At 32.7% G+C, this 16354-nt stretch overlaps 1 protein-coding gene and 2 pseudogenes across 1 annotated transcript; 2 read left to right on the top strand and 1 right to left on the bottom strand.

The window, feature by feature from the left end:
• The window catches only part of LOC119576876, a 10768-nt pseudogene extending 830 nt beyond the window's left edge, over positions 1–9938 (top strand).
• Positions 4925–6135, bottom strand: LOC119576873 (annotated as a pseudogene).
• Positions 9939–13767: 3829 nt separating the features above from the next.
• On the top strand, positions 13768–14909 carry LOC119576874 (cuticle protein CP14.6-like). The gene is made up of 3 exons (XM_037924525.1): positions 13768–13815; positions 14146–14414; positions 14588–14909. Exons 1-3 carry the CDS (start codon positions 13807–13809, stop codon positions 14814–14816), a joined length of 507 nt encoding a protein of 168 aa, XP_037780453.1. The 5' UTR covers positions 13768–13806; the 3' UTR covers positions 14817–14909.
• The last annotated feature ends 1445 nt before the right edge of the window (positions 14910–16354 follow it).

Raw genomic sequence — 16354 nt, 5'->3', positions numbered from 1 at the left:
TTTCTGGCGGCGAAGGCGATCTGGTCGAGGACGAACTGAGGGATAGGGTGGGGGAACTCGGGAGCCACGGGCAGGTGGGCGCCCTGGGGCTGGAAGCCGTTCTCGTTGGCCACGAACTTGATCTCGATCAGAGAACCGTCAGGCGCGGTGTAACTAGAATAGTTACAGAAGTAATAAATTAGTGACAACTTATTTTAAGCGGACGTGACCTTAATTGCCTTAAACGTAACCGTTTAAGCAATGTCTTCAGAAAAGAGACTGCATCTATTCAAATATGAGTTTCTCTCACTTGCATCAATCAGATATTCAATAAAAGCATTACTCACGAGTATTGGCCTGCCTTGACGATGGCGCCGTCGGGACCGTCAGGAGAGCCAGACTGGGACATGGAGATTCCGTTGGCAGTCTCCACGTCGAGGTTGTACCTTCCGTCGTCCTCGTGGACGCGATCGTCCCTCAGGATAGGAATGAACTTGATCATCTCAGCGGACTCATCGCGGCTGGAGGCGGCGGGGGCGAGGTAGGTCGGGGCAGGGGTCTCGTAGGCGTACTGGGGGGCGGCGACGGCCACAGCGGCCACACAGGCGAGGATTGCCTAAAAACAACATGTTGCTGAACTTCACACATTGAAGATCTTTCAAACAGAAATTTTAATTTGGTAATCTATTTACATAATATGAAAATAAGAGTGAAATATAGTACCAAGACTCAGTATTTTAAGGTTTTAGATATATATATTGAACTTGATAATCTAATTATATATCATGCAAATAAGAAGGATATATAACAGCGTGACTCAGTATTTTGAAAGTTAAAGTTATATCACCAATTGTTCTGAATATGAAAATAATGTACAAATGAGTATTCTCTCGGCCAAAGAAAGGAAGGACAAACCAAACAATATATAAAGTTAACTTGTGATACGTACGAATTTCATGCTGCTACTTTAGGCGTGCGACTGATGCTCCCAGTTGGACGGTCGAGAGTTTATATAGTCCTTGAGTGACCTTTATCCTGGCCGACCATTCGTCGGTTTGTGTGCGGATGCGTATGACCTTGAAAACTTTTCATATCTACAGCTTTAATATATATATATATATATATATATATATATATATATATATATATATATATATATGTGTGTGTGTGTGTGTGTGTGTGTGTGTGTGTGTGTGTGTGTGTGTGTGTGTGTGTGTGTGCCTATATACGTCTTTATTTTTATTTTTTTTTTTTTTTAATCATTATATATATATATATACATATATATAAATATATATATATACATATATATAAATATATATATATATATATATATATATATATATATATATGTATATATATATATATATATATATATATATATATATATATATATATATGAGAAAAGTTCTGTATCTCGATATCATAACATATCTCTCTCGCATTCTAAGAATGTGGAAATATGTAACATGGAAGAAAAAACCCACAATACAAAAACCAGATTTATTGAAAAAATATGTAACATACATATTTATATACATATATATATGTATAAATATACATACATATATATATATATATATATATATATATATATATATAATATAATGAGTATGTATGTACATATACATATTCAAAGAGAGAGAGAGATGGAGATGTGTTTTGGCTATCGAGATACACAGCACCTGTTTACTTATGTGAATATATGTAGGTAGGTTGATAGAAAAAAAAAAAAAAAATGTAGCAAGTACTGGAACATCAGATGCTAAAATAAGTTATAAGCTTAAATAAGATTAACAGCTGTCTATAATGTAAGATTTCACTCATGTCATAGAGAGGAGGGTATGCATGAAAAAACAATACTATGCGAATAAAAAGAAAAGAAAATGAATAAACATTTTTCTGATAAATATATGGTATATATTAAGGATTTTTTATGCCTTGTATTACATAACCTTGTAAATTATTCTCTAGCAAATGATAAAGACTATTTTGTCTGTCAAGAATAGGTAAATGGACAGACAAAGAAATGGTCATTAAAGAATTCAATAACAGACTTCAATCTTGGACTACAATTACACTTTATAGTTCATTATACTCTATTTCTAGATTCCAGAGTTAATGCAGAGACCTTTAATATATGTAGCTGGTTAAGTTGGCGAAAAAATACATAGATTAGATTGATAAGGAAGTTAGAAGACAAAAGATGAACAAGCATTATGTATATTTCCAAGTAACAAATGATACGTCTAAATAAAGCACAGTAATATTTACAAAAGGAAAATTATTACATTTCAGATCTGAAAGGCAATGGTATTTTTATAGATATATATAAATAGACATGGCACTTCCTATCTCCCATTAGGAAGTATGAAACTTCGAAAACAAGTACAAATACAGCAGTTTCATTGTCTTTAATACAAAGATCTAGTCACATTGATCAATTGATATATATATATATATATATATATATATATATATATATATATATATAGAGAGAGAGAGAGAGAGAGAGAGAGAGAGAGAGAGAGAGAGAGAGAGAGATAGCATGGCATTTTTTATCCCAGTCCACTGAATCACCATAATTAATTTTCGAGTACAAAATTAATCAATTTTAACATTTACATCCCGTATCCTTCACTGAAATACAAAGTTGGTCCTGGCAGCTGTGATTTAAGAGCACATCTTAATATCCACAGCCATACGGAATAAAGAATAAGAAAATGTACACACACACACACGTACGTATACACATATGTATATATACACAAATATGTATATATACATATATGTATATATGTGTGTGCACGCATGTGTGCCTATATGAGTGTGTATTTGTGGATTTGTGTATAGATAGACAAACAGAAATGCAGACAAAAAACATTTATTGTCGAAAAGTTGGGTATTTTTCTCCTTGCCGGATAGAGGACAAAAAGAGCATAGTGCGACTATACCAGTATCCTTTATTTAGACACTCCTTATATGTGATTTACTCAAACGTGTATTTTTGTGTGTATATACATATATACACATATGTCAATGTGACTTACCATGTATAGTATACATTTGTAAAGAATAACGCAACCTTTATATCATGATGGCCTCAAGATACATAGGATTTTTTTAAATCTTTTTATTAAACACGTGTAATTTTACATATTTGTACGTGCCTTGTGTTTGTGTGTGGTGAAAGGTTATCATGTACACCACACTCAGTAACAATAATGTAGAGAAAATAAGTGATTAAAAGAAGATGATCTAAAGAAATATATTTCTTATTGAAATAACTTTATTCGTTTTAGCAAAAGGTTTATTCAGCATCATAATACAATAAATATCAAAGGTCCCAGCCATCTCTCTACAGAAGCTGGCCATACATATATCACTGTTTATGTAAGTTAATGTATGTATATATACATGTATGTAAATGCCATTGTTATTATATATATATTATATACATATATATATGTATATATATATATATACATGTATAAACATATATATGTATATATACATATATCACGGTATGTGTGTGCACTTATAGAAAATATATGTATGATTATATCAATATAATATATATATATATATATATATATATATATATATATATATATATATATATATATATATATATATATATACATATACATATAAGTATGTATATAAATGTGAATATGTATATATATACATATATGTATATATATATATTCTTTGTACCCATATATGGGTGTGTGCATGTGTATATCATTGTCTGTGTATACATACACATACACACACACTGATATATGTTTGTATGTATATACAGTAAATATGTGTCTCTATACACACACGTGTGCAGTGATAGCACTCTTGTCTAGCAATCTTGTTGACCTGCGTTCAATTCTCGCACCGCCAGTGAATGGTAGCCATGGCTATTCCTTGCTCATAAGCGTTAGTTTAGAATCGCAATAAATAGAAAGCCATAATTTGACTGAAGTCGCAAAAGCCTGTCACACCGAACCCTAAATTATTATTAATATATATATATATCTGTCTATATATCTATGTCCAAGGCTGTAATTCTCATTTCCATTATTTACAGTTATATACATAACTTACTTATAATTTAAACATATTTATAAGTTTGGTAAATAAACATTGGCATACAGTCCTACATTTAAGATTTGCATTATTACATCATATAGAATAATAAACACGAGATGAAATAAAAAGCGTGATCCATTGTCCTCATCTTTTCATGGACGTCAATAGACCATCATTTATGTAAATACTTTTTTTCTTCTTCATTGCAGTCAGCTAATTAGAATAAATTTCTATACTAAAATCAGTCATTTGTGATTCGTGCATTTCACCGAAATGCTCAATAATTTGCAAACGCAGAAGTAAAAATATGAAATATAATTCAAACAGAAACTTACTTGATTTTGATAGCAGTGTGAAAAGTGCGAAATATAGACAAGGCAAATCTAAATTTCTATTAACGGATTTTTTTTCCCCTACATGGAAAATACCTTTTGATCGACAGTAAGTAGTAAATAATTTGGGAGGTGACTTTTACAGATATATATGTCTATATATCAATGTGTGTCTGTATATATATATATATATATATATATATATATATATATATATATATATATATATATATATATATAGAGACATAAATTTATATATGTGTATGTTTGTATGTAGCGAGTGCATATCCAAGTCTAAGCGTAATCTACATTCATTATAAATCGTATATATACACATATGTAGTTAACACATATCTCAGTTTAAGTGTACATCTACGTTCATTATGTATCGTATACGTATACAAACATGAATTAAATGTATGGAGTACTTCGATAACAGAAGACAGTCCCAAAGAGAAACAGGAAATGATCCAAATTCTTTTATTCGTTTCAGCATAGCGTCGTTTAATGAATATCATAAATATAAATATCACAGATTTCAGCCATCATTCTACTGAGGCTGGCCGTAAAGCCTGGTGGGTGCGGGGGCGGAAGCCTGAGCCTCAGCACGTTCACGGGCGGCGTCTTCCTCGGCGGCGAAGGCGATCTGGTCGAGGACGAACTGAGGGATCGGGTGGGGGAACTCGGGAGCCACGGGCAGGTGGGCGCCCTGAGGCTGGAAAGCCGTTTTCGTTGGCCACAAACTTGATCTCGATCAGAGAGCCGTCAGGTGCGGTATAACTGGAACATTTATAGCAGGGAAGATATAGTAACTGATATTTATGCGTGTATGAGTTCTATACGGAATCACGTGATACTTTCTTGAATATGATCTGAAGCGACTTTAAGAGACCTAATCATTACATTCTAGCGTTTACTTGGTTTGTAAAAATAAAATAAATAAATAAAATAGATAGATGAAATAAATAAATAAATAAAATAAAAACTTTTGTGTGTGTGTGTGTGTCTTTTAACACTTCACTCAAATGTGTCAATCTATTACAGAGGTTGAATTACTTACGAGTATTGGCCTGCCTTGACGATGGCGCCGTCGGGACCGTCAGGAGAGCCGGACTGGGACATGGAGATGCCGTTAGCAGTCTCCACATCGAGGTTGTACCTTCCGTCGTCCTCGTGGACGCGATCGTCTCTCAGGATAGGAACGAACTTGATCACCTCAGCGGACTCATCACGGCTGGAAGCGGCGGGGGCGAGGTAGGTCGGGGCAGGGGTGTCATAGGCGTACTGGGGGGCGGCTACGGCCACGGCGGCCACGCAGGCGAGGATCACCTGAAACCGAGGATAAATACTTGAATTGCATGCATGCGAAAATACGACTATAAACAAGAGCACTTTTGTATCCATAGAAAATTAGGAATTAGCATGCTATTCAAATATTTCTATGAAGGAAAATGGCATCACTCTTCATAGAATATATATGAAACTGTATCGATACGTTGGTTTCATATGAATATGTCAGTTTAGTGTTGTAGATGTCAAATGCGAGGATTGTCCTGATCACAAATATGAAGCAATAAAAAATCTTGGCTAATGTAAAAAAAAATAAATAAAATAAAAATAAAAGAATGAGACACCCACGACTTTCATGTTGGTAGTTTAGTCTGCGACTGATGCTCCAGTCATGTGGCCGAGAGTTTATTTAGTCCCTGTGTGACCTTTATCCCGCCAGACCATTCGTCGGTTTGTGTACGGGAGGGTGCGACCTTGAAACCTAACTATCCTAATACCAATCTTTTAATTAAAGCTAGTATGTGATAGATAGGAATATATACATATATATATATATATATATATATATATATATATATATATATATATATATATATATATGTACACGAATGAATATATTTATATACATATTTGTATCCATACATATGTAAATATATACACACTCATATATATATATATATACATATATATATATATATATATATATATATATATATATAAATTTATAGATTTATATGTGCATATCACTGTATGTGTGTTTATGTATATTTGATTTATATATATATAAATTACTTATATATAAAATTATATGTGTATATAATTATATATATATATATAGGCTAAATAGGTAGACATATATGTGTATACATATATATAATTCTCTGTGTATATACGTATGTATATATCTATATATTCTTAGTATATAAGTAAATATGTATATATGTACATCTATATGTATATATATCGTCTTTGTACTTACATATGTGTGTGTGCATATGTATATCATTGTCTGTGTGCGTATACATAAACATCTACACAATCTTACATATATGTATATGTATACGCATACAGATGTATGTTTGTATGTATATACAATATATATGTGTGTGTGTTTGTGTCCATACACACACGGGTGCTGTGGAGTAATAGCGTTCTCGTCATGCAATCTTGCTGACCTGCGTTCAATTCTCGCGCCGCCAGTGTACGGTAGCCTAGGCTATTCCTTGTACATAGGCAGTAGTTTAGAATCACAATAAACAAGCAGCCATATTTTGATTGAAGTCATAAAACCCTGTCACACCAAACCCTAAATTATCATTATTAAGTATATCTATATACATATCTATCTATATCTATCTATCAGTTTTTCGAGCCAAGGCTGTAATTATGTTTCTCATATTCATTATTTACAATTATATACACAACATGCTTAAGATTCAAACAGATTTACAAGTTTGATAAATAAACATTGATATAGAGCCCTACATTTAATATTTGCAGTTCCTTACATCATATAGAACATTAAACATGATATGAAATAAAATGCATGATCCATGGTTCTCATTTTTCATGGACGTCGTAGACCATCAGTTTGTAGATACTTTCTTTTTCTTCATTGTATTCAGCTAATTCAGTCAAATGTGATACGTGCATTTCACTGAATACAACATATATATTATATATATATATATATATATATATATACATATATATAAAGATATATATATATATATATATATATATATATATATAGATATATATATATATATATATATATATATATATATATATATATATATATATATATATATATATATATATATATATATATATATATATATATATATATAATATATATATATATATATATATATATATATATATATATATATATGTTGTATTCAGTGAATGCACGTATCACATTTGACTGAATTAGCTGAATACAATGAAGAAAAAGAAAGTATCTACATAACTGATGGTCTACCGACGTCCATGAATAGATGAGAACCATGGATCATGCATTTTATTTCATATGTTTAATGTTCTATATGATGTAAAGAACTGCAAATATTAAATGTAGGGCTCTATATCATGTTTATTTATCAACTTGTAAATCTGTTTGAATCTTAAGCATGTTGTGTATATAATTGTAAATAATGAATATGAGAAACATAATTACAGCCTTGGCTCGAAAAACTGATAGATAGATATAGATAGATATGTATATAGATATACTTAATAATGATAATTTAGGGTTTGGTGTGACAGGGTTTTATGACTTCAATCAAAATATGGCTGCTTGTTTATTGTGATTCTAAACTACTGCCTATGTACAAGGAATAGCCTAGGCTACCATACACTGGCGGCGCGAGAATTGAACGCAGGTCAGCAAGATTGCATGACGAGAACGCTATTACTCCACAGCACCCGTGTGTGTATGGACACAAACACACACACATATATATTGTATATACATACAAACATACATCTGTATGCGTATACATATACATATATGTAAGATTGTGTAGATGTTTATGTATACGCACACAGACAATGATATACATATGCACACATACACATATGTAGTACAAAGACGATATATATACATATAGATGTACATATATACATATTTACTTATATACTAAGAATATATAGATATATACATACGTATACACAGAGAATTATATATATGTATACACATATATGTCTACCTATTTAGCCTATATATTTATATAATTATATACACATATAATTTTATATATAAGTAATTTATATATATATAATCAAATATACATAAAACACATACAGTGATATGTATATATACGCAGGTATATATAAAATATATATGTAATAATGATAATAATTATATATCTATGTATATATATATATACATACATTTACACACCAACGTGATATGCACATATAATCTATAAATTTATATATATATATATATATATATATATATATATATATATATATATATATATATATATATATATGCATATATTCCTATCTATCACATACTAGCTTTATTGAAAGATTGGTATTAGGATAGTTAGGTTTCAAGGTCGCACCCTCCCGTACACAAACCGACGAATGGTCTGGCGGGATAAAGGTCACACAGGGACTAAATAAACTCTCGGCCACATGACTGGAGCATCAGTCGCAGACTAAACTACCAACATGAAAGTCGTGGGTGTCTCATTCTTTTATTTTTATTTTATTTTTTTTTTTTACATTAGCCAAGATTTTTTATTGCTTCATATTTGTGATCAGGACAATCCTCGCATTTGACATCTACAACACTAAATGATATATTCATATGAACCAACGTATCGATACAGTTCCATATATATTCTATGAAGAGTGATGCCATTTTCCTTCATAGAAATATTTGAATAGCATGCTAATTCCTAATTTTCTATGGATACAAAAGTGCTCTTGTTTATAGTCGTATTTTCGCATGCATGCAATTCAAGTATTTATCCTCGGTTTCAGGTGATCCTCGCCTGCGTGGCCGCCGTGGCCGTAGCCGCCCCCCAGTACGCCTATGACACCCCTGCCCCGACCTACCTCGCCCCCGCCGCTTCCAGCCGTGATGAGTCCGCTGAGGTGATCAAGTTCGTTCCTATCCTGAGAGACTGCTAACGAACGGCATCTCCATGTCCCAGTCCGGCTCTCCTGACGGTCCCGACGGCGCCATCGTCAAGGCAGGCCAATACTCGTAAGTAATTCAACCTCTGTAATAGATTGACACATTTGAGTGAAGTGTTAAAAGACACACACACACACACACAAAAGTTTTTTATCTTATTTATATATTTATTTCATTTATCTATTTTATTTATTTATTTTACTTTTACAAACCAAGTAAACGCTAGAATGTAATGATTAGGTCTCTTAATGTCGCTTCAGATCATATTCAAGAAAGTATCACGTGATTCCGTATAGAACTAAGACACGCATAAATATCAGTTACTATATCTTCCCTGCTATAAATGTTCCAGTTATACCGCACCTGACGCTCTCTGATCGAGATCAGTTTGTGGCCAACGAAAACGGCTTTCAGCCCCAGGGCGCCCACCTGCCCGTGGCTCCCGAGTTCCCCCACCCGATCCCTCAGTTCGTCCTCGACCAGATCGCCTTCGCCGCCGAGGAAGACGCCGCCCGTGAACGTGCTGAGGCTCAGGCTTCCGCCCCCGCACCCACCAGGCTTTACGGCCAGCCTCAGTAGAATGATGGCTGAAATCTGTGATATTTATATTTATGATATTCATTAAACGACGCTATGCTGAAACGAATAAAAGAATTTGGATCATTTCCTGTTTCTCTTTGGGACTGTCTTCTGTTATCGAAGTACTCCATACATTTAATTCATGTTTGTATACGTATACGATACATAATGAACGTAGATGTACACTTAAACTGAGATATGTGTTAACTACATATGTGTATATATACGATTTATAATGAATGTAGATTACGCTTAGACTTGGATATGCACTCGCTACATACAAACATACACATATATAAATTTATCTCTCTATATATTCATATATATATATATATATATATATATATATATATATATATATATATATATATATATATACAGACACACATTGATATATAGACATATATATCTGTAAAAGTCACCTCCCAAATGATTTACTACTTACTGTCGATCAAAAGGTATTTTCCATGTAGGGAAAAAAAATCCGTTAATAGAAATTTTGATTAGCCTTGTCTATATTTCGCACTTATCACACTGCTATCAAAATCAAGTAAGTTTCTGTTTGAATTATATTTCATATTTTTACTTCTGCGTTTGCAAATTATTGAGCATTTCAGTGAAATGCACGAATCACAATGACTGATTTTAGTATAGAAATTTATCTAATTACCTGACTGCAATGAAGAAGAAAAAGTATTTACATAAATGATGGTCTATTGACGTCCATGAAAAGATGAGGACAATGGATCACGCTTTTTATTTCATCTCGTGTTTATTATCTATATGATGTAATTGCAATCTTAAAGGTAGACTGTATGCCATTGTGTTTTTACCAAACTTATAAATCTGTTTAATTATAAGTACGTTATGTATATAACTGTAAATAATGGAAATGAGAATTACAGCCTTGGACATAGATATATAGACAGATATGTATATAGATATACTTAATAATAATTTAGGGTTCAGTGTGACAGGCTTTTGCGACTTCAGTCAAATTATGGCTTTCAGTTTATTGCGGTTCTAAACTACCCCCTATGTGCAAGGAATAGCCATGGCTACCATTCACTGGCGGCGCGAGAATTGAACACAGGTCAACAAGATTGCTAGACAAGAGTGCTATCACTGCACACGTGTGTGTATAGAGACACATATTTACTGTATATGCATACAAACATATATCAGTGTGTGTGTGTGTGTATGTATACACAAACAGACAATGATATACATATGCACACACACATATATGGGTACAAAGAGGATATATATACATATGTATATGTATACATACATGTATATATATACATATTCACATTTATATACATACTTATATTATATGTATATATATATATATATATATATATATATATATATATATATATATATATATATATATATATATAATATATATATAATAACAATGGCATTTACATACATGTATATATACATACATTAACTTACATAAACAGTGATATATGTATGGCCAGCTTCTGTAGAGAGATGGCTGGGACTTTTGATATTTATTGTATTATGATGCTGAATAAACCTTTTGCTAAGACGAATAAAGTTATTTCAATAAGAAATATATTTCTTTAGAACATTCATTCTTTAATCACTTATTTTCTCTACATTATTGTTACTCAGTGTGGTGTACATGATAACCTTTCACCACACACAACACAAGGCACGTACAAATATGTAAAATTACACGTGTTTAATAAAAGATTTAAAAAAATCCTATGTATCTTGAGGCCATCATGATATAAAGGTTGCGTTTATTCTTTACAAATGTATACTATACATGGTAAGTCACATTGACATATGTTGTATATATGTATATACACACAAAATACACGTTTGAGTAAATCACATATAAGGAGTGTCTAAATAAAGGATACTGTATAGTCGCACTATGCTCTTTTTGTCCTCTATCCGGCAAGGAGAAAATACCCAACTTTTCGACAATAAATGTTTTTTGTCTGCATTTCTGTTTGTCTATCTATACCAAATCCACAAATACACACTCATATAGGCACACATGCGTGCACACACATATATACATATATGTATATATACATATTTGTGTATATATACATATGTGTATACGTACGTGTGTGTGTGTGTACATTTTCTTATTCTTTATTCCGTATGGCTGTGGATATTAAGATGTGCTCTTAAATCACAGCTGCCAGGACCAACTTTGTATTTCAGTGAAGGATACGGGATGTAAATGTTAAAATTGATTAATTTTGTACTCGAAATTATTATGGTGATTCAGTGGACTGGGATAAAAAATGCCATGCTATCTCTCTCTCTCTCTCTCCTCTCTCTCTCTCTCTCTCTCTCTCTCTCTCTCTCTATATATATATATATATATATATATATATATATATATATATATATATATATCAATTGATCAATGTGACTAGATCTTTGTATTAAAGACAATGAAACTGCTGTATTTGTACTTGTTTTCGAAGTTTCATACTTCCTAATGGGAGATAGGAAGTGCCATGTCTATTTATATATATCTATAAAAATACCATTGCCTTTCAGATCTGAAATGTAATAATTTTCCTTTTGTAAATATTACTGTGCTTTATTTAGACGTATCATTTGTTACTTGGAAATATACATAATGCTTGTTCATCTTTTGTCTTCTAACTTCCTTATCAATCTAATCTATGTATTTTTTCGCCAACTTAACCAGCTACATATATTAAAGGTCTCTGCATTAACTCTGGAATCTAGAAATAGAGTATAATGAACTATAAAGTGTAATTGTAGTCCAAGATTGAAGTCTGTTATTGAATTCTTTAATGACCATTTCTTTGTCTGTCCATTTACCTATTCTTGACAGACAAAATAGTCTTTATCATTTGCTAGAGAATAATTTACAAGGTTATGTAATACAAGGCATAAAAAATCCTTAATATATACCATATATTTATCAGAAAAATGTTTATTCATTTTCTTTTCTTTTTATTCGCATAGTATTGTTTTTTCATGCATACCCTCCTCTCTATGACATGAGTGAAATCTTACATTATAGACAGCTGTTAATCTTATTTAAGCTTATAACTTATTTTAGCATCTGATGTTCCAGTACTTGCTACATTTTTTTTTTTTTTTCTATCAACCTACCTACATATATTCACATAAGTAAACAGGTGCTGTGTATCTCGATAGCCAAAACACATCTCCATCTCTCCTCTCTCTTTGAATATGTATATGTACATACACACTCATTATATTATATATATATATATATATATATATATATATATATATATATGTATATTTATACATAATAATATATGTATATAAATATGTATGTTACATATTTTTTCAATAAATCTGGTTTTTGTATTGTGGGTTTTTTCTTCCATGTTACATATTTCCACATTCTTAGAATGCGAGAGAGATATGTTATGATATCGAGATACAGAACTTTTCTCATATATATATATATATATATATATATATAATATATATATATATATATATATATATATATATATATATATATAATATATATTTATATATATGTATATATATATATTTATATATATGTATATATATATATATATGATTAAAAAAAAAAAAAATAAAATAAAGACGTATATAGGCACACACACACACACACACACCCACACACACACACACACACACACACACACACACACCATATATATATAATATATATATATATATATATATATATATATATATATATATATTTAAAGCTGTAGATATGAAAAGTTTTCAAGGTCATACGCATCCGCACACAAACCGACGAATGGTCGGCCAGGATAAAGGTCACTCAAGGACTATATAAACTCTCGACCGTCCAACTGGGAGCATCAGTCGCACGCCTAAAGTAGCAGCATGAAATTCGTACGTATCACAAGTTAACTTTATATATTGTTTGGTTTGTCCTTCCTTTCTTTGGCCGAGAGAATACTCATTTGTACATTATTTTCATATTCAGAACAATTGGTGATATAACTTTAACTTTCAAAATACTGAGTCACGCTGTTATATATCCTTCTTATTTGCATGATATATAATTAGATTATCAAGTTCAATATATATATCTAAAACCTTAAATACTGAGTCTTGGTACTATATTTCACTCTTATTTCATATTAGTAAATAGATTACCAAATTAAAATTTCTGTTTGAAAGATCTTCAATGTGTGAAGTTCAGCAACATGTTGTTTTTAGGCAATCCTCGCCTGTGTGGCCGCTGTGGCCGTCGCCGCCCCCCAGTACGCCTACGAGACCCCTGCCCCGACCTACCTCGCCCCCGCCGCCTCCAGCCGCGATGAGTCCGCTGAGATGATCAAGTTCATTCCTATCCTGAGGGACGATCGCGTCCACGAGGACGACGGAAGGTACAACCTCGACGTGGAGACTGCCAACGGAATCTCCATGTCCCAGTCTGGCTCTCCTGACGGTCCCGACGGCGCCATCGTCAAGGCAGGCCAATACTCGTGAGTAATGCTTTTATTGAATATCTGATTGATGCAAGTGAGAGAAACTCATATTTGAATAGATGCAGTCTCTTTTCTGAAGACATTGCTTAAACGGTTACGTTTAAGGCAATTAAGGTCACGTCCGCTTAAAATAAGTTGTCACTAATTTATTACTTCTGTAACTATTCTAGTTACACCGCGCCTGACGGTTCTCTGATCGAGATCAAGTTCGTGGCCAACGAGAACGGCTTCCAGCCCCAGGGCGCCCACCTGCCCGTGGCTCCCGAGTTCCCCCACCCTATCCCTCAGTTCGTCCTCGACCAGATCGCCTTCGCCGCCGAGGAAGACGCCGCCCGTGAACGTGCTGAGGCTCAGGCTTCTGCCCCCGCACCCACCAGACTGTACGGCCAGCCTCAGTAAATAGAATAAGCGAGCTGTGATATTTATAGTATTTATGACGTTGGATAAACGATGCTGCGGTGGAAACGAATGAAAACATATTGAACTAGAAAATGCATTTTTCTATTACCCCTTGTAAAGTTTGTTACTGATGTATTCTCTACATTAGTGTTACATTATTAGCTGTACCTGACCTAACATCCATACGCAAGAACATATAAAAGAACTTATGAACAAAGATACACATAACAGCGGCGATGCGCGCGCTCATTCCAAGTTACGTTTAACTGACAGCCAAATGAAATCTATGATATGTTTTGAGAATTACATATTCCTTATACTCACACACACACCACACACACACGCACACACGCGCACACACACACACACACACACATAATTATGCATCTACATGCATTGTACATAAAAGTGTGTGCACATGGGTGAAGTGGGTGTAAGAAATGATCCATTCCACAGTGCCCTTTTCGCCGGCTGGGACGAATACATGCTATGGAAAGAATAAAGAATTTATATATTAGATATATTCCATTTTATTCTTGAAAACAGATTTCAATAATCAATAGACTGCATTTCCAAAGATATTCTCACGAAAAAAACGTTATCTCTATGGTTGCTATTCTAGATGAACAGATCTCCAAATTAAGGAAAGTGTGAGAACTGATATTTACGCTTCTTATCGAATTTAGACATTCGCTATGGGGAGAAGGTATTATATGCACCTAATAAACTTGAATTTTGTGGCCAAGCTTAACTTATACGCATATATATGTGTGGTTGTCTTTTAGACTTATATTTTGATAATTTTGAAAAAGTTACCAACTCTCATTTCGATCTATGATTCATTACTATCAAAGGCATGTTTACCTGTTTATAAATATCTATGTCTATATCGAGTATTAGGTCTCAGCATTAACTTTAGTATAACAAAATGTCTCTAAACACTATGTAAGATATTAAATGTCGAAAGAGAAAAGTGATTTTAGTTTTAAATTAATTTCCTTTACAAATTCTTTAACTGCCAAAAATATTTTACCGTCTGTTTATCACCCATTTTTGTCACCAGTAACTAATTCCTATAGATTTTCAAGTATATCAAATCACAAATAATGAAAATTACAAAAGAAATCACCCATATATGTATATCATACCTTCATCTAAAAAAGAGAGAAAAAAAGCCGCTCTTTAAGCTTTTTTTCACATTACCGTTACGAGTACTGTTCCTCTTATAGTCTTTGGTGTATATCATCCGCTGTATGAGTAAAGTATTTCGTTACGTTTCATTGTAACTAAGCTTACAAGCTTTGTATCTGATCTCTGTGGAGTATGCATTTTGTGAATATGAGCTGTTGTTTTTTATCTTATATTTTCATTTACGTCCGTTTCTCTCTCTCTTTCTCTACACACACACACACATATATATTTTTTTAACGGTAGGTTCATGTTTGAGCCGCCGTGGTCACAGCATGATACTTAATTGTAGTTTTCATGTTGTGATGCTCTTGGAGTGAGTACGTGGTAGGGTCCCCAGTTCCTTTCCA

Source organism: Penaeus monodon, chromosome 9 (genome assembly GCF_015228065.2).
Source record: "Penaeus monodon isolate SGIC_2016 chromosome 9, NSTDA_Pmon_1, whole genome shotgun sequence".
Classification (NCBI taxonomy): domain Eukaryota; kingdom Metazoa; phylum Arthropoda; class Malacostraca; order Decapoda; family Penaeidae; genus Penaeus; species Penaeus monodon.
Note: the sequence above shows the minus strand (reverse complement) of the source record. Positions and strands in the feature narration are given on the sequence as shown.

Bases quoted from the DNA above. Each gene is read 5' to 3' on its own strand.
- LOC119576874 (XM_037924525.1), top strand. The intron at 14,415-14,587 runs GTGAGTAATGCT...TAACTATTCTAG, and splicing joins GTCAAGGCAGGCCAATACTC to TTACACCGCGCCTGACGGTT.